The sequence below is a fragment of the Hemicordylus capensis genome, chromosome 2, assembly GCF_027244095.1.
Source record: "Hemicordylus capensis ecotype Gifberg chromosome 2, rHemCap1.1.pri, whole genome shotgun sequence".
Lineage (NCBI taxonomy): Eukaryota > Metazoa > Chordata > Lepidosauria > Squamata > Cordylidae > Hemicordylus > Hemicordylus capensis.
In genome coordinates this window covers 172,564,550-172,582,057 of record NC_069658.1, presented here as the reverse complement: position 1 = coordinate 172,582,057, position 17,508 = coordinate 172,564,550, and the positions used below count along the sequence as shown (strand labels likewise).

The 17,508-nt window shown below is 44.9% G+C and overlaps 1 protein-coding gene across 3 annotated transcripts in view; it reads left to right on the top strand.

Moving 5' to 3' along the window:
* SLC44A2 (solute carrier family 44 member 2) overlaps positions 1 to 17,508 on the top strand; it is a 98,256-nt gene that overhangs the window by 73,941 nt on the left and 6,807 nt on the right. For all 3 annotated transcript variants that reach the window (XM_053297530.1, XM_053297529.1, XM_053297531.1), the window contains exons 15-21: positions 720 to 982; positions 1,657 to 1,751; positions 6,572 to 6,675; positions 8,300 to 8,373; positions 8,678 to 8,748; positions 9,408 to 9,496; positions 14,848 to 14,932. In XM_053297530.1, the coding sequence (XP_053153505.1) occupies positions 720 to 982; positions 1,657 to 1,751; positions 6,572 to 6,675; positions 8,300 to 8,373; positions 8,678 to 8,748; positions 9,408 to 9,496; positions 14,848 to 14,932 (781 nt within the window). The remainder of the gene's footprint in view (positions 1 to 719; positions 983 to 1,656; positions 1,752 to 6,571; positions 6,676 to 8,299; positions 8,374 to 8,677; positions 8,749 to 9,407; positions 9,497 to 14,847; positions 14,933 to 17,508) is intronic.

Sequence of the window (17,508 nt, the reverse complement as noted above, 5' to 3'; positions counted from 1 at the left end):
GATTGCCAAGAAATGTAGGACCAAGAAAAGGAAGTACTTTTTCTCTGCCACAAGATGTGGTGACAGCCACCAGCCTGGATGGCTTTAAGAAGGGCTTAGATAAATTCATGGAGGACAAGTCTATTGATGGCTACTAGTCTGAAGGCTACAGGCCATCTCCAGCTTAAGAGGCAGGATGCCTCTGAGTACCAGTTGCAGGGGCGCAACAGCAGGAGAGAGGGCATGCCCTCAGTTCTTACCTCTAGGCTCCCTAGAAGCATCTGGTGGGCCACTGTGTGAAACAGGTTGCTGGACTAGGTAGGCCTGATACAGCATGGCTGCTGTTATGCATCTGGAACCTAAGATGACAACCAACTTGAGAATTGTATGATTATGTTCCTAGCCATGCTCCACCTCTAAAATACTGAGCCATCACTTTTTCTTTCATACACCACTTAGCATGGTAGGTGGACATTAGATTCCTAATTTCATGCTCTTTAAAATGGCTTTTCAAGGCAAAAGGCTGGCTAGGTGATGTGGGTAGGTACTTTCTGCTCTCCACTTTTGCCAGAGGAGGTCTGTGTGTTAAGAACAGTGCTACTAGGATTCTCTGTCTTCACAACCTGGTAGCTTTATTCCCTCTTCTGCCAAGGGAAAGGTGCCTAGGTCCATTTCTGAGGTGAAAATGTCTGGATGCTGCTACTACTGTTATGAGAGTTTCCAATTCTTATTTTTTATAGAACTTCAATACTTCCAGTGTCACCAAGCAGTGCCCAGATGCCCGTTGCCTCTTTGCCTTCTATGGTGGTGAGACCGCCTACCACAAATACCTCATAATCTTCCAGATCTACAATGCCTTCATGTTCTTCTGGCTGGCCAACTTTGTCATTGCCTTGGGCCAGGTCACACTGGCTGGGGCCTTTGCTTCCTATTATTGGGCCTTTACGAAACCTGATGATATGCCAGCATTTCCCCTCTTCTCTTCCTTCGGGCGAGCACTCAGGTAAGGGGACCAGGGAGAAGGGGAAGAGATGCAACTTGTAGCCCTTAAGACCCAGCAGTCTCCATACTCTTGGAGAGAGTACAGTGGACCAGGTGGGGTGTCTTGATCAGAGGAACAGCACAGCATCCAGCCCTTACAACAGAGAAAGGAGCTCCAGTTTTCAAGAACCTAAGGCACAGCTTAAATACAGTTTTGCACAATTGTGTCTTAAGCATGATTATTCAGAGACCAAAGCCTTGTTTACATCTTTATCTGAATCATTGTACTTCAATATGGATTAATTCACATGAGCTATAGGGTTGAGAAGGCCAAAGGGACAAGTGAAGATGTTCAAGTCGGTGCTTAATAGGGTTGCATGACTCGAGGCGCTTGAGTATTTTCCTCCCAGGAGGGGTCATGCTCAGGGCAAAGGGGGCATTTGAATAATTAAAGCCAGCTGGGATGGAAGAGTTACAAGCGGCATCCTTTAAGTGCCAGCTGCATAGCCCAGGTGGGGCTCAGAATGGAGGCTCAAATGGAACTCAGGTCAGTGTGCCTAATGGTTGGACTAGCAGGCACCCCTGCCACAAAGACTGACACAGAAAGGGAGCTCTTCTCCAATGAAAAGGTCACACATGCTTTGGGACTTCTACTCATGCAAGTTCTCTGTTTCTGCGTTTTTTCTCCCCTGGCAGGTATCACACTGGCTCTCTGGCTTTTGGGTCTCTGATTCTTGCTATTGTACAGATCATTCGAGTAATTCTGGAGTACTTGGATCATAGGCTAAAAGGTACCAAATAGGGGAGGTCTTAGTGTGGGGAGAATATTAAAGGAGTTGGTTGGCCTCTTCTCTTGGGCTGCCTCACTGGAGTTGGCAGGATAAGGGGGCATGAAGTAATTTTGCCCAGTGTATCGGAACATCTGGTTCCAAAACTCTTCATTACCTAGACATGCCATTTTGGGGTCTCCTTTTGGACCTTTGAGCCTCCCATCTTTTATTCTTTTTAAATCCTGTGTTGTTGCTGAAGGTCATGGCTGGCCCAAGTGACACAGCTTCTGGCTTATAAGTCTTTCCAAATAGAATCAAAATTGTGCCAAGAAAATGAACTCTGCAAATCAGTGATTGTTTCTGCAGGTGTTTCTTTTGCAACTACCCCAGATCTCTGTTGTGCAGTCAGTAGGTGATATACTTACTTTGCACACATTTTGCACGTGCAAGAGGGAAAGGGTGGTTTTTGCCAGTCTCACTTTATCTATCTATCTATCTATCTATCTATCTATCTATCTATCTATCTATCTAATTTGTACACCGCCCCAAACTTTAGTCTCTGGGCGGTTTACAATAACATAAAACCAGTTAAAAACATATACAAAAACTATTTAAAAATAAACCAGAGGTTAAAACCCAAAAATATTAGGAAGCTGAGGAAGCTTGGGCGAAAAGATCTGGGTTTTCAGGTGTTTTTTGAAAATTGCCAGAGATGGGGAGGATCGTATCTCAGCAGGGAGCGCATTCCACAATCCTGGGGCAGTGACTGAGAAGGCCCGTCTCTGTGTAGCCACCAAACGAGTTGGTGGTAACTGGAGATGGACCTCCTCAACCTCAATGGGCGGTGGGGCTTGTAATGAAGAAGACGCTCTCTTAAATACTTAGGGCCTAAGCCATTTAGGGCTTTGTTATAGGGGCTTTGTTATAACTAGCACTTTGTATTTTGTCTGGAAATCTATTGGCAGCCAGTGTAACTCCATCAGTAGAGGAGTAACATGGTCTCTCCGAGATGACCCAGAGACCAACCTGGTTGCCGCATTCCGAACCAACTGAAGTTTCCAGACTACGTACAAAGGCAGCCCCACGTAGAGCGCATTACAAAAGTCCAGTCTGTTGCTCTTCGAAACCTCCTTCGAAGGTTACCAACAGATGTACCACTGTTTTGAGGTTGTTGATCTCAAGAAACGGGCGCAGCTGGCGTATCAGCCGGAGCTGATAGAAAGCACCCCTGGCCACCACCTCAGCCTGAGAAACCAGGGAGAGGTGTGAATCCAGAAGTACTCCTAGACTGTGAACCTGTTCCTTTTGGGGAAGTGTGACCCCATCTAGAACAGGCAGATCAAAATCGTCTCTAGAGTTCTGACCCCGCACAGTAACTATCTCCGTCTTATCTGGATTCAGCTTCAGTTTATTCTCCCTCATCCAGCCCATTACTGCTTCCAGGCAGGCATTTAGGAAGGATAAGCAAGCTCCTGAAGAAGTTGACATGGAGAAGTAGATCTGGGTGTCATCAGTGTACTGGTGAAACACATCTCCAAATCCCTTGATGATCTCTCCCAGCAGTTTCATGTAGATGTTAAAAAGCATTGGAGAAAGTACGGAGCCTTGAGGGACACCATATTTAAGCTCAGATTTCGAAGAGCAACAGTCTCCAATCGACACCATCTGGAATCTTTCTGAGAGGTAGGAGCGGAACCACTGTAAAACAGTGCCTCCCACCCCCAACACCCTCAGATGTTCCAGAAGGATACTATGATCGATAGTATTGAAAGCCACCGAGAGGTCCAAAAGGACCAAGAGTCACACTTCCTCTGTCAATTGCCACTTGGAGATCATCCATCAGGCTGACCAAGGCAGTCTCCACCCCATAGCCCACCCGAAAACCAGTTTGAAATGGGTCTAGATAATCAGTTTCCTCCAAGACCGCCTGGAGCTGAGAGGCCACCACCCTCTCAATTACCTTGCCCAGCCATGGGAGGTTGGAAACAGGCCTATAATTGCTCTACTCTGAGGGATCTAATGCAGGCTTCTTTAGAAGAGGTCTAATGATTGACTCCTTAAGACAAGGAGGCATCCTGCCCTCCCTCAGAGAAGCATTTATGATTTCTACCAGGCCACCTATAACAGCCTCCCTGCTACATAGAACAAGCCACGTTGGACAAGGATCAAGAGAACAAGTGGTAGGCCTCACCGATCCAAGCAGCTTGTCCACATCCTCAGGAGTCACAAACTGAAACTGATCCAGTCGAATTGCATAAGGGGAATCGTTGGGCACCTCCAGCTCAGACATCAAATTAATTGTGGAGTCTCCGTCTAGGTTGCCCCGAATCCGAGAGATTTTATCTGTTAAAAACTCTTTAAACATATCAGAACGAGTAACTGATGACTCCAAATTCTGGTTCAAGGGAGTGGGGCAAGATACTAGTCCCCTTGCAATCCTAAACAACTCCGCTGGACGTGAACTTGCAGAGGCAATATGGGCAGAAAAGAACCGCCTCTTTGCTGCATGTATTGCCTGAGCATAGATCTTTAGATGTGCTCTATGTCGCAATCTGTCAGATTTGAGTCAAGTCTTCCTCCACTTGCACTCCAGTCGCCTACCTTGCCGCTTCAGCCCCTGTAGGTCTTCTGTATACCAAGGGGCCAAATTTGAAGCGGGTCGGAGGGGACGCTTGGGAGAAATTGTGTCTACTGCCCTGGTGAGCAAGTTGTTCCAATTCTCAACCAGGGCATTAACAGGATCACCAGCAAAACCAATATTAAATTCCTCCAAGGCTTTTTGGAATCTTACTGGATCCAATAACCTCTTCGGGCGGACCATTTTAATGGGCCTCTCGCCCCTGCGGAGGTGGGAAGTGGTTGTCATTCCAACCTTAACTAAATAGTGGTCCGTCCATGACAATGGGGAAATCACAAGAGTCCCCACCCACGGAACACCATCCTGATAAGAGTAAAATACCAAATCAAGCGTGTGACCTGCTATATGTGTCGGTCCAGAGACCACTTGGGATAGTCCCATAGTTGTCATGGCCGCTAACTCCTACCCCAGACAGATTGGTCCCGAAATAAACATTGAAGTCCCCCAGCCCCAAAAGTCTGGGAGACTCCAACGTGAGTTCCACGACCAAGTCCGTGAGCTCAGTAAGGGATTCCTCTGGGCAGCGGGGTGATCGGTACACAAACAGAAGTCCCAATTTGTCCCTGGTCCCCAAACTCAAGTACACACATTCAATATGGTCTGACACCCTAACAGGGACCCTGGTAAGGAAGATGTTATCCTTATAGACCACAGCCATTCCACGTCCCCGCCCACATCCCCTCACCTGCTGCTCTACAGAATATCCTGGAGGGAGAAGCTGGGACCAAACTGGACCACTAGGGTCCCCCAACCAAGTCTCAGTAATACATACCAAGTCGGCCCCTTCATCCATGATCAAATCATGGATGAGTTCATATTTATTTTGGACCGACCTGGCATTACAGAGGAGCAGGGATAGGCTATGTGGGTTGTTGGAAGTGCTCCCCGAGGTCAAAGAGCTGGCAGGACAGCCAGAAGGGGGAGAGACAGCTATTAAATTTCTGACTACCCTTCCCCTGGAACAGCCTGCTGAACTGCCAATGTTACTTCTTCTATTCCCCACGACCACCGGGATAGCTGCCTCATAGTCAACGAAGGTGCCCCCTGTCCCCCCATTTCCAGATGAACCCAAACACATTACAGCAACTTCAACCCAAGTCTAAACAGCTTAAAACTAATTAAACAGAAGCCCTCACCCTCATCCCCCGAAGTGGCGACCCCCTTTGGTGTTGCCCCTTTGGTGGCTCCCCCTCCACCACCACAAGGAGCCTTCCTATAAAGCCCAAAACTGAGCAGGTGACCCGAGGAACAGCTGAGACACTCAGGGGCTGGTCCCAATCCTGCCCCCACTTCCAGCAGATGTTAACCTGAGGCTGCAGCCCCACAGGGGAAGCAAAAGTATGCAGGCAACAGCAGAAGGAACCCCAGCACTCACCTGGTCTCTCACTCCAGGCAGCACTGGGTGGGAGGTAGATGGACTCTCCCTTTCCCTCTCTGCTGGGCTTCTAACTTCCTTCTGCTGCCTGTCTTAGGAACCTAGGAAGCTGCCATATACTGAGTCAGAGCATTGGCCCATCTAGCTCAGTATTCTCTACACAGACTGGCAGCGGCTTCCCCAATGTTGGAGATGCCAGGGAGGGAACTTTGAACCTTCTGCTCTTCCCCGAGTGGCTCCATCCCCTGAGGGGAATATCTTACAGTGCTCACACGTCAAGTCTCCCATTCACGTGCAACCAGGGCGGACCCTGCTTAGCTAAGGGGACAAGTCGTGCTTGCTACCACAAGACCAGCTCTCCTCTCCCCATCTTGCCCCCTGAGAATATGTCCCTGAGGGTTGGGAACCTTCAGATACATATTTTGGGACATTGGGAGCAGCAAAGGAAGAGGATAGGCAGAAATCATTCCCCTTCCCCTGCTTTTTTGTGCAAAACGTTCTAGTTTTGATTTAGCAGTTTTGGTGAATGCACAGAGTATTGAGCAAGCAATAATTTCTCCCCTGGGTTGAATGTTGGGGGATGCTCCCACTGAGCTTTGAAACAAGATGATAGTTTTGTATGTTCTAATTCAGAACCAGGAGAACTAGAAACATATCCTTTTTGTTGGAATGAAAACTGAGATTCTCAAGAATTGAAATCCTGATTCTAAAATTGATTCAGAAATTATGTGTGTATGAATAGCCTTGCAAATGAGGCTCTTCTCAGCCAGACACAAAGAGAAAACAAACAAAACAACCTCCTGTCTTATGTTGCTCTTTTCTCATTAGCTGCCGAGAATAAATTTGCCAAGTTCCTCTTGATGTGTCTCAAGTGCTGCTTCTGGTGCCTGGAGAAGTTCATCAAGTTTTTGAACAGGAATGCATACATTATGGTGAGAAAACCAACTTTCACAGTCACCCAAAGAATTAATCATGTAGATGCTCAGAACAAATGGGGACTTCTTTCCAAGTCCATTTGCCCTGCCCTTAGCAGGAGATACTGTTTTCTTTTAGATTCTTCAGTCATAGTTTAGGTCTTTTAAAGAGGCCTTGAGTGTTTAATGCACCTATCCTGACCATTTGTGGCAGTGTGCCAACACTGCAGTGGGCATACCTCATTTTTGACACTTATTTAGTGTGGCAAGCCTTGATACATGTCCAGGTAGTGGCTATAACTCTGATATGGAAGATTCTCAGATATGCTGATTTAAAACTGCTACTGCTTCCCTTAGTCAAGGTATCTTCTAACATGGCTCTTCCAATCCATGTTAATCCCTCTAGTTCACAGTTGACCTGGACCAGAGTATGTGGTATATACAGCCCAAGGGGAAAAGGATCTCTGCTTGCCTTATGCTCCCCACTGCATGCTACACTACTGAGCTATGAGTGCAAGAAGCCCATGGCTATTTGGACACACCAAATTAGAACTGGCTGTCATGTCAGCTGACTGACTTGCAAGGTAGTGAAAAAGCAAAATGTATTGTAAGTTCAGGAATGCACTTTGCTGCTTTCACCTCCAACGTGCTTTAGAGAGAAGATGATTTTTTCAGAGAGGCATTTCTTGGTGCACCCAGCACTGTGGGAAGGCCATATCTACTAATCAATCTCTCCAAAGTGGGAAACAAGGCAGGTAAATAAAGGGGCCAGGAGATAGATGTCATTGGTAGTGTGAGAAGTGGGATAGGGAAGGTGAGGAGCACTCTGGACACGTATAATGCCTTGCTGTCTCAAATGCATATAGGAACATGGTTCATGCAGCACATGAAGTGGGGATCATCAATTATTAATTGGAAATAAAATTTCCTAGAAATGTGGCTGTTGAATCTGAACGAGCTGGTGGGTGTGCATGATTCTGTTCCGCATAGATGCCATTTTCAAAGAGTGCATTTTCACTGCCAAATCAATGAGGTATTTGAGTTTCCCACTGAATTCATCACGTCTCCACCAGATGTTAGAATTAGTATCTTCAGGAACATGAAATTGCTAAGATTTGGCCATGGTGTGACATTACTGCAAGGAAACTCCAATCTCTGATATTAAGGTTTAAGTGGCCCCAGATGAGGAAGATTGACAGTTTGAATGTGATAGATTGGGGGGACTCCTAAAGGGGCTGGTTTTGTGAGAATGGTAGGGCACATGCAGCTTTCCTGGAATCTATAGAGTGTAAATGATGGCCTCTTATGAGCCAGCTCTGCTTATATTGGGGTGTGATGGAGATACATGGGAAGGTTAGGCAAGGGAGCAACCAAAGCATAGCTTTATCTCCACCTGCTGCCATGCCACTCCCACCCCTTGCCTCCACTGGCATTCTGGGGGCCCATGTAAAGGTTTCTTAGCACAGATATGATATTAGGCAAATATGATTTGGTTGCTATTTTTGTTGCTGGAAAAACATCTCCAGGTAACCATGTCTTGGACATGGGGTGAGGCACAAGGACAAAAGCTTCTATTGCTGCTCAAACAACTCTTGACAGCTAATGCTTTTTCTTGCGTGACATATTTGGTGATTCTCCCCAGATTGCCATTTATGGCACCAACTTCTGCACTTCTGCAAGGAATGCATTTTTCCTACTCATGAGGAATATAATCAGGTAAGGGCCTGCTATTGCTTTAAGTGTATTCCTGCTGTTCTGGGGGCTTAAAATAGGTATGGCTGGAGGTGGACACCTCTGATCATATTGAAACTACTCATTTTTCCTCTACCACATGTACCTTGACCAAGGAGGGTCTCATTTTCCTAGACTGAAGGATCCACTTTGCACTAAAGAATGGAGTGTGGGCATTATTTGATCATACTTTGAAATACAGAAATCCACTCAGAGAAGCCTTTTGTGGATACTGCTGGACCATTCTCAACTATAAGGAGAGTGAGAAAGTTTCTCTCTCTGCTTTCAGGGTTGCTGTCCTGGATAAAGTCACTGACTTCCTTCTTTTCCTTGGCAAGCTCTTGATTGTAGGAAGTGTCGGTAAGCCCTTTGTGGTATTTTCAGGTGTTCTTCTCAAATCTGCTTTATTTACAAGTCCCTCCTTCTGACCCCTCTGTTTGAATCTCTCCAATGGAACTTCTCCTTTACAGGGACTAAGGACTCCTCCAGATAGTGATATATTGAAAACTTCTGCACAAATTAGGATGACAAATAAAATGAGAGAGCCACATGACATACAAGGGTGTTGCATTATCTTCTTAATGCTATCTGCTGACAATCTCTGGCAATCCATTAATAAACTCTGTATTTTTTCGAGTTAGAATACAAGTTTGAAAAGACACCGTTGATTTACAGATTGCCTGATGGCACTAAAAATATGTAGCAACATCCTTGTATGTCACATCAATTTCTCATTTTATTTATTGTTATAATTTGCACTGAAGTTGGAATAACTCTCTGGTAGAGCTCTAACTGTGTCCCTCAGTGCCCTCATTCTCACTCTTGTTTGCTGGCTTTTCTCACAGCTGTTTTCCAAAATATGGGAAGGCAAGGTGGTTGATATTGGAGGTGTTTTCAGATCTAGCTGAAATAGGGATGGGACCGAGATAAAAGTTTCTGAGAAAGGGGGCAGCTTCAAATTTTAAGGCTGAAGGTTGGGCAGAAAAGTCTGAAACTAAATGTTTTTCCTTCCTCTTTAGGCATACTTGCCTTCTTCTTTTTCACCCAGAAGATAAAAGTGGTTCAAGACACAGCTCCTCCCCTCAACTATTACTGGGTCCCCATTCTGGTTGGTATCTTATAGTCGTTGCTAAAGGTCTTCATTCCTTTTGTAGTCTAGCTATAATGTTGGGCAGCCGAAGTTTGCTTTACATATGATCTGTCCTTCCACCACACAGGTTATTCATTGTTGAGGAGATGCAGGAAGGGGAGATGAGGTTCACTTGCAAGAAAATTCCTATTGAACTTTTCATGAATTAAGTATTCAACTATTACTTGCCTTTAGCAATAGCAATAGCAATAGCACTTACATTTATATACCGCTCTATAGCCGGAGCTCTCTAAGCGGTTTACAATGATTTAGCATATAGAGGGTTTTAGCATATAGACCCTTTAGAGGGTCCAGCTTCACTGCTGATCCCACGTCACAATTCCTCATGAATCGGAATTTTTTATTATTTATTTATTTATTTATTTAACATTTATATCCTGCTATTATTTCTTGTTTACACAGTCAGACAGGTGCTATTGACTGGTTTGTTTCATCCAGACATCGAGTCCTTCCCAAGGACCTATTATATTATATTATATTAATTTATTTATTTACACAGTCAGACAGGTGTTATTGACTGGTTTGTTTTATCCAGACATCGAGTCCTTCCCAAGGACCTGGGATGGCTGAATTTTATTGTCAATGTTGTTGCTGTTATTATTATAGATATTGTCGCAGAATATAGGCTGTTCCCAGTAAAGTTGCTTTTTGTAATTGGCTGGTGGTGATTTCTGTGGCCCCTATGGTGTTGAGGTGCTCTTCAAGTTGTTTTGGAATTGCACCTAGGATGCCAATTACCACTGGGATTATTTTGGTCTTTTTCTGCCACAGCCTTTCAATTTCAATTTGTATATCTTTGTATTTTGTGATTTTTTCTATTTCTTTTTCTTCTATTCTGCTATCCCCTGCATTGCTATGTCGATTATTTTAACTTGTTTTTCTTTCTTCTCAAATACAGTTATATCTGGTGTATTGTGTGGCAGATGTTTGTCTGTTTGTAGTCGGAAGTACCATAACATTTTTACATCTTCATTTTCTTCAACTTTTTCAATTTTATGGTCCCACCAATTTTTGGCTACAGGTAGCTTGTATTTTTTGCAGATGTTCCAGTGTATCATCCCTGCTACCTTGTCATGCCTTTGTTTGTAGTCAGTCTGTGTGATCTTTTTACAACAGCTGATTAGGTGGTCCACGGCTTCATCTGCTTCTTTACAAAGGCGGCACTTACTGTTTGTTGTTGATTTTTCAACTTTTGCTCTTATTGCATTTGTTCTTAGTGCCTGTTCTTGTGCAGCCAGTATTAAACCCTCTGTTTCTTCTTCAAGTTGCCATTCTTAAGCCATTGCCAGGTCTTGGTGATGTCTGATTTTCCACTTATATTGTGCAAATATTGACCATGCAGGGACCTCCTTTTCCATTTTTCTGCTCGGTTCTTGACTTGTTCTTTCTTGTAGGCCTGCTTTTTTTCATTGGTGTTGAATATTTTCGCGTTATTGAACATTTGAAGGGCATCTTTTTCACTGTCCTTTATATATTCTTCAGGGCCTCTTTTCTCTTCCTCCTACTGTTTGATGGACTTGCAGCATTCCTCTTCCACCTGAGCTGCGAGGGAGGTATAGCCTATCTACATCACTGCAGGGGGTGCAGAGCATGATTGATGCTCATTATTTTCCTGGTCTTACGATCTAGCGTCTCTAGCTCTGCCTGGGTCCAGTCTATTATTCCTGCAGTGTATCTGATAACAGGTATAGCCCAGGCTTGTATGGTGTTCCCGCCATTGAGTTTCAACTTTAGGATTTTCCTAACTTTCCTGATGTATTTACTTCCAATCAGTGTGTGCGATGTTATCAGCCTGGAGAATGCCCAAGTGTTTGTAATGTTCTTTCTCTTCCAGGTTCTTGATCTTGCTTCCATTGGGCAGTTCTATTCCTACTGTTTTTCTTATTTTCCCTCTGTTCATTATTAATGCAGCACACTTGTCTAGTCCAAACTCCATTGCTATATTGCTACTGAATATACGGACAGTGTTTAGCAGTGATTCAATTTCTGACTGGGACTTTCCATACAACTTCAGATCATCCATGTACAGCAGATGGTTGATTTTACTTGATGTTTTAGATGTTTGGTATCCGAGGCCTGTTTTGTTTAGTATTTGTGAAAGTGGGGTCATGGCGATTACAAACAACAGAGGGGATAGTGAGTCCCCTTGGAAAATGCTTCTTCTAATGCTAACCTGTCCAAGTGTCTCGCCATTGATTGTTAACTGTGTACTCCACATGCTCATTGCTTTTTAAAATAAATATCTGAATGTTTTTGCTGACACCAGTTGTTTCTAAACATTTTATTATCCACTAGTATTTTTAAGCTCGTTAAAATAACGGGCGCTAGTCCCTTTTTGTTGTTGTTGTTGTTTCCTTTATTCCTTCTCCCTCTCTTTCGCCCTCCTTTCCTTTTTTCTTTTGCTTTCTCTCTCTCTCTCTCTCTCTCTCTTTCACTCCTTCCTTTTCTCTTCCTCTTCCTCTGTTTCCTTTCCCTCCTTTCTTCTCTCTCCCTCTTTCTCCTTTCCTTCCTTTCTTCCACCTCTTCTCACTCCCATCTTTCTGTTTTATTTCTCTTTTCCTCTTTTCTTTCTTTAACGGGCTCGCTCTTTGGGGCTGGCTGCTCCTCCCTCCCCTCTGTCATTTTTTTGTCCTTCTCCCTCATTATTTTCTCCTTTTTCTTTCTTCTTCCTTCTCTCCTTCCTTCTCTCTTTCCTACTTTCCCTCCCTCCTCCTTGTTTCTTTTGTCCTATTCCTTCCTTTCTCTCTCTTTTCTCTCCTTCTTTCTTTCCTTCTTTCCATCTTTCTATTGTCCTGTCTCCCCCCCACCCTTCTCTCTGTCTTTGCCTTCCTCCCTCAGTCCCTTGAACGTAATGTTGAGGAGGTATCTTTCTCCGCTTCCCTCCAACTTACTTTTTGGCAGACCATGCAGACCTGCCCATTGTACCATGCACTTTTTGAACTTAAGTCTGCTAAATAACTGCTTTAGCTTTTTAGAAATGCAGGACAGAATTAAAAAACAAATACAAAACCAACACAACATAGCAAAAATAAACATGGGAGGGGGGCAGCGCTACTTCTCTCCACAAAAGCCTCAGTTGAGAGGTGAGGGGATTGAGTTCTTTTGGACACTCCCTCCTCCCGTCAGACTGAATTTGCTGCTGCTGGTTTGATCTGTCCTCAGTCTTATGGTATGGATTTGGGCTGGCGGTGGGGGGGGTTGTTTTTTGTCAGCAAGGTTTGTCAGCCGGGTCTTTCTAAGTTGAGGACTGCTTGCATATGGATACAGAGGTGAGGGACCAAAAGGTTATGGAACAGAAAGGGCAGCAGCTGTAGGTTTGTGACACTTGCATGCAGCATTCAAATGTATACATTTGATAAGGGCAGTTGCCTTATTATCTGTAACATCTTGGGGGGTAGCTGTGCAGGTTGCTGCGAGAGAAACAGGAAAGAGCCTTCCAGCATCACCTTTCTCGGCAGAACCTGAGGACACGTGCAGCAGCCGCTTTGCTGCGCTGAAGCGAAGCAGGTCTCGGTCCCGACTCTGTGGGCAAAGGGTCACCTTTCAAAGTGGTTGTGAACAAACACGTTTGTTTAGCAAGGGGGGAGCAACTGTCCCTCTTCAGCCCACCACAGCATCCCTCTCAGAGGCTGTTGTGTTGCTTCTTAAATTGTGCCTTTGGGACAGGAACCATTTTCGTTTTATTATGGCGTCTTGTTCTATTTTCCTGCGTAAGCCACTTTGATAACTTTATTTGAAAAGCAGTATATACAGATCAACATATAAGGTCTGGTCAGAGCCAGGATGGGGCCCCATGTGTGCTGTCTTGAGTTCCGTCACACTCAAGTTGCTGTTTTGGCGGGCGGGGGGTGTAGTGCTTAATGCAAACTTTTTGTGTGTGTGTGTTCCTTGCAACCGGCCAGAGTCGCTGTCAATTATTACCCACCTGCCTCTGCCGTCAATGCCCTCCCGGGTCCACGCTTCTTATTAGTTTTAGCAGCAGGGCTCGTCCCACCGCTGCCGCCTCTGCCCTCGCCGGTTTCTGCTGGGGGAGGGGATGGATTTCGGGCGGCTGAGCTGGCGGGGAACGCTTTTGTTTGCGGCACTGTGTGTGTGTGTTACATGTTTTCATACAGCTTTGTTCGTTTGGGGGCGGGGTGTGCTTGTGTGTTACTTTGTTCCCCGCCTCTACTTTCCCCGCATGGCCGGTCCTCTTAGTTGTCTCCGGAGGCGGGCCAGCTGCCGTCTTTGCTCTTCCAGTGCCCGCCTGTGTCAGTTTCGCGGCCAGTCAAGCAACTGCCTCCCGTGGGTGGCCTGGATCCGCTGCCGCTGCCTCTGGCTCCCTGCGGCTGCTGCAACCGCTTCTTCCCTCCCCGTGGCCGCCTATGTCCTCTCCTGGTCCACTCTCCGTGGCCGCCTTTGTCCACTCCTGCCTGGTGCCTTTGGCCTCCCTGCGGCTCCTGCAGCCGCTTCTTCCCTCCCCGTGGCGGCAAAACAGCAAACATGGCTGCCTGGTGCCTTTGTCCGTGTTTGACTCGGCCGTTCTGCGCATGCGCTCCGCGCATGCTCAGAACGGCTGAGGGAGGCATGGACACACGCTTGGTTGTCCACGGACGGACACCAAGCCTTTTATTAGAGAGGATGTGTGAGGCAATGAATCGAAGGCTTTCTTGTAGTCAATCCATGCAACACTTAGATTTGTTTTTCTTCTCTTGCAATTTTCTAAAATCATTTTGTCAATTAGCAGCTGGTCTTTTGTGCCTCTGGTGTTTGGGCAATTTCCTTTCTGTTCAACTGGAAGCTGTTTGTTAGTTAATAAGTGTTGCATCACTTCATCTGCTATTTTTCCAGTTAATAATTTGAACATGGTTGGCAGGTTATCGGTCTATAATTACTTGGAAGTGCACCTTTTGCTGGGTCTTTCATTATGAGATGAGTTTTCCCAGTTGTTAGCCATTGTTCAATATCACCTCCTTGCAAAATGTGATTGAACTGTTTTGATAGTTGTTTATGAAGGCTTGTTAGGTGTTTAAGCCAAAAGCCATGCAGTTTTATTATTATTATTATTATTATTATTATTATTATACATTTATATGATGCTCTTCTTCCAAGGAGCTCAGAGTACATGGTTATTTTTATTCTCGCAACAACCCTGTGAAGTAGGTTTAGGCTGAGACTGGCCTAGTTGCCCAGTGAGTTTCATGGTTGAATGGAGATTCGAACTTGGGTCTTCCCAGTCCTAGTACAACACTCTAACCACTACACTATGCTGCCTCTCTATTAGTGTGGTATGCACACTAACAAAAATGATGAACTGCTTTTTCTTGCAGACGGTGATTGTGGGCTCCTACCTCATTGCACATGGTTTCTTCAGTGTGTATGCCATGTGTGTGGACACACTCTTCCTCTGCTTTTGTAAGTATCCTGCTATAGTGCCTCTCGGGTTAACATACACATCTGACCTGGTTTTAGTTCTAACCAGAGACTTTGCTAGGTACTGAAGCCAATTGTGGGTGCTTAGCAATTGCAAGAAATACTCCCCAGGCTCTCTGGCCTTGAAACAGCAATTAATGATAGTTCACTGCAAAGCACTTCATCTCCAAAACCCCACAAAGATCCACATAATGCTGATTCTCTTGTCAAAGGCAAGTGTGAAAGGAACTGGGCAAAAGTAATTGTGGTGTGGCCTTGCTTTTACTAATAGATTGGGCTTCAGTGTGTTTCCTTTCCAGAGCCTTGCTAGTCTGTGGAAGCACAACCAACACAGAGCCTGTGATAGCCTCTTTAAATCTGTTAAAGATAACAGATTTTTGGTGTCCATGCCATAGTTGCTGTTGTCTCTGTGCATCACTGACTTCTGTGCTGGCAGACTTATCTCTTCACCTCATGAGTTCTGCTCCTGTATTCCCAACACACACATGCTATTTGATTGATTGATTGATTGATACATTTCTATACCGCCCAAAACGCAAGTTCTCTGGGTGGTTTTTTAGTAGAGTATTTAGTATTATTTTTTATTTTATTATTATTATTTTTAATTATTTTTAGTACTATTTTTTTAGTATTTAGTAGAGTAGCAAAGCTTAATCTGTAGATACATCCACTGAAACTGATTGGGAATGGTAGATTTGTATTGTTGGTGAGGCTGAGAGTCAAGAGCACGTTTTAGTTTTGAGACTCTTTAGTGTGCTGCTATAATAGGGAATATTAAAGATGACCTAACAATGAGTAATAATGTACAGTGTGCAGCCCAGTCCTGTGAGAATTAAGTCCCACTAACACAAATGGAGCTTACTCTGTGGTGATTGTGCATAGCTTTTATTTATTCAGGCCAGAATGCTGTGCTATCTCTTACTGCCATTCACATTTCAAAAAGGCATTTCTTTCCTCTTCTTTCCCTCCTACGGGAGCTCTCTACAAGCTAGCTTTCACCCCAGGTGCACCTACTAGATCAGTGCTTCTCAAACTATGGGCTGCTTGAGGTATACCCCTGCTTGGAGGTATGTGAGGGGCCTTTGGAGGGATGTTGCTAGTTTGTCCTTCAGTGGCAGAACAGTTGTAGTTTTCCTCAGCTGAGAAGCTAGCCTTTTAACCTGAATAGCACAGGGAAAGACAAAGGAGTCCTGCTTATCCAAAGCCTTTGCTTGCCTACTCCACAATGTGGCTGCCTTTTCTGTCTCTTCCCCATGCTGCAATGCAACAAAGCAGATAGCAGAAGCTCAGCAAGGACCTGTTCACAACTTTCCAGAGCAGTTTTTCAGAGGGCGCCCCACATGCAGCTCTTTTGATTCTGTCCTATATTGGGGGTCCCTCAACTCTGAAGCATGGTAGGATTCAGAAGTAGGGGGCCAAAGATCAAAACATTTGAGCAACATGGTACTCTCCAAATATTTCTGGAGCAAGATGGAGCTCAGGGAATTTATGTCCTTTCTTGGGAGGAGGTAGAGGAAGAAAAAACTCTCGCAATGGTATGGGAACTCAGCCCTCTCTGCCCGCTTTTCTCACCTACACAAAACAGTATGAACAGAGCAAAAACAGGATGTCTCAATGTCCCCAGCAGAATGCATGATGAGGGAATATAAAGAATTGTGAAAGCTGTGGTAGAGCCCCCGTTCTTACATTTCTTGTGTAGTCACCTGTTTGAGCATTTTGTACTATAGAGATGCTTGATAATATCCCCCGTTTAGATGATCTGTATTTTCTGTTTGAATGGGAGATGCAACAGGAACTGGGTTCAGGGCTAACAAAGTACTTATTTTACACAATGCATAATTAAGGAATTCACATGATGATGGCCATTGGCTTTGCATCTGAGGTAAATCTAATGATTAGACGAACCTTAAAAAGAATAGACAGATTTATAGAAGGCAAGTCTTTGAACAGCTACTAGTCATAAGTCAATATGAGATAGCCAGGTAACTCCAGAATGTTGGGTATGATGAACCTTTGATCTGAACTAGAACAGTTCTCAGTTCCAGAGAATAGTAACAGAGCAGGGATAGTGAAGGGGGGTGGGGGAGCAGCAGCAGCAAATGATGTGGCTTGTGTTGTGATCCAAAGGGTTTGGGTGAGAAAGACCAATCAGGACTTGCATTTAAGATTCCCACCTTTTTTACTGGCCCTGCTTCAATGTCTTTCAACAGCAGCAGTATATATAGAAATCAAAGCGGGGCATGGAAATAAAGTGATAGGCAAAGCTTCACCTGTTTAGTTGGTGTGGATCAGGCTGCTGTTGGAGACCCAGGAACAGGGCCTGAAGACCAGGTAGCAGCCTTACTAGTCAAGTGTGATGTGTGAGTAGGTTTATTAGCTTAAGGAAGACTACAGGAACCAAGTGTGTTGGAGAGTTAAGATGTGAGAAGCTGCTTTCCCTAACATGATACACAAGGTGCTTTAAAAAACATTCCCTGCATTTATAAAGTGAATAAACTTCCCCTGGCTAGAATGGCTCTCTTCCAACATCTGCTCTCAAGGCTTGTGGTGGTAGGCCT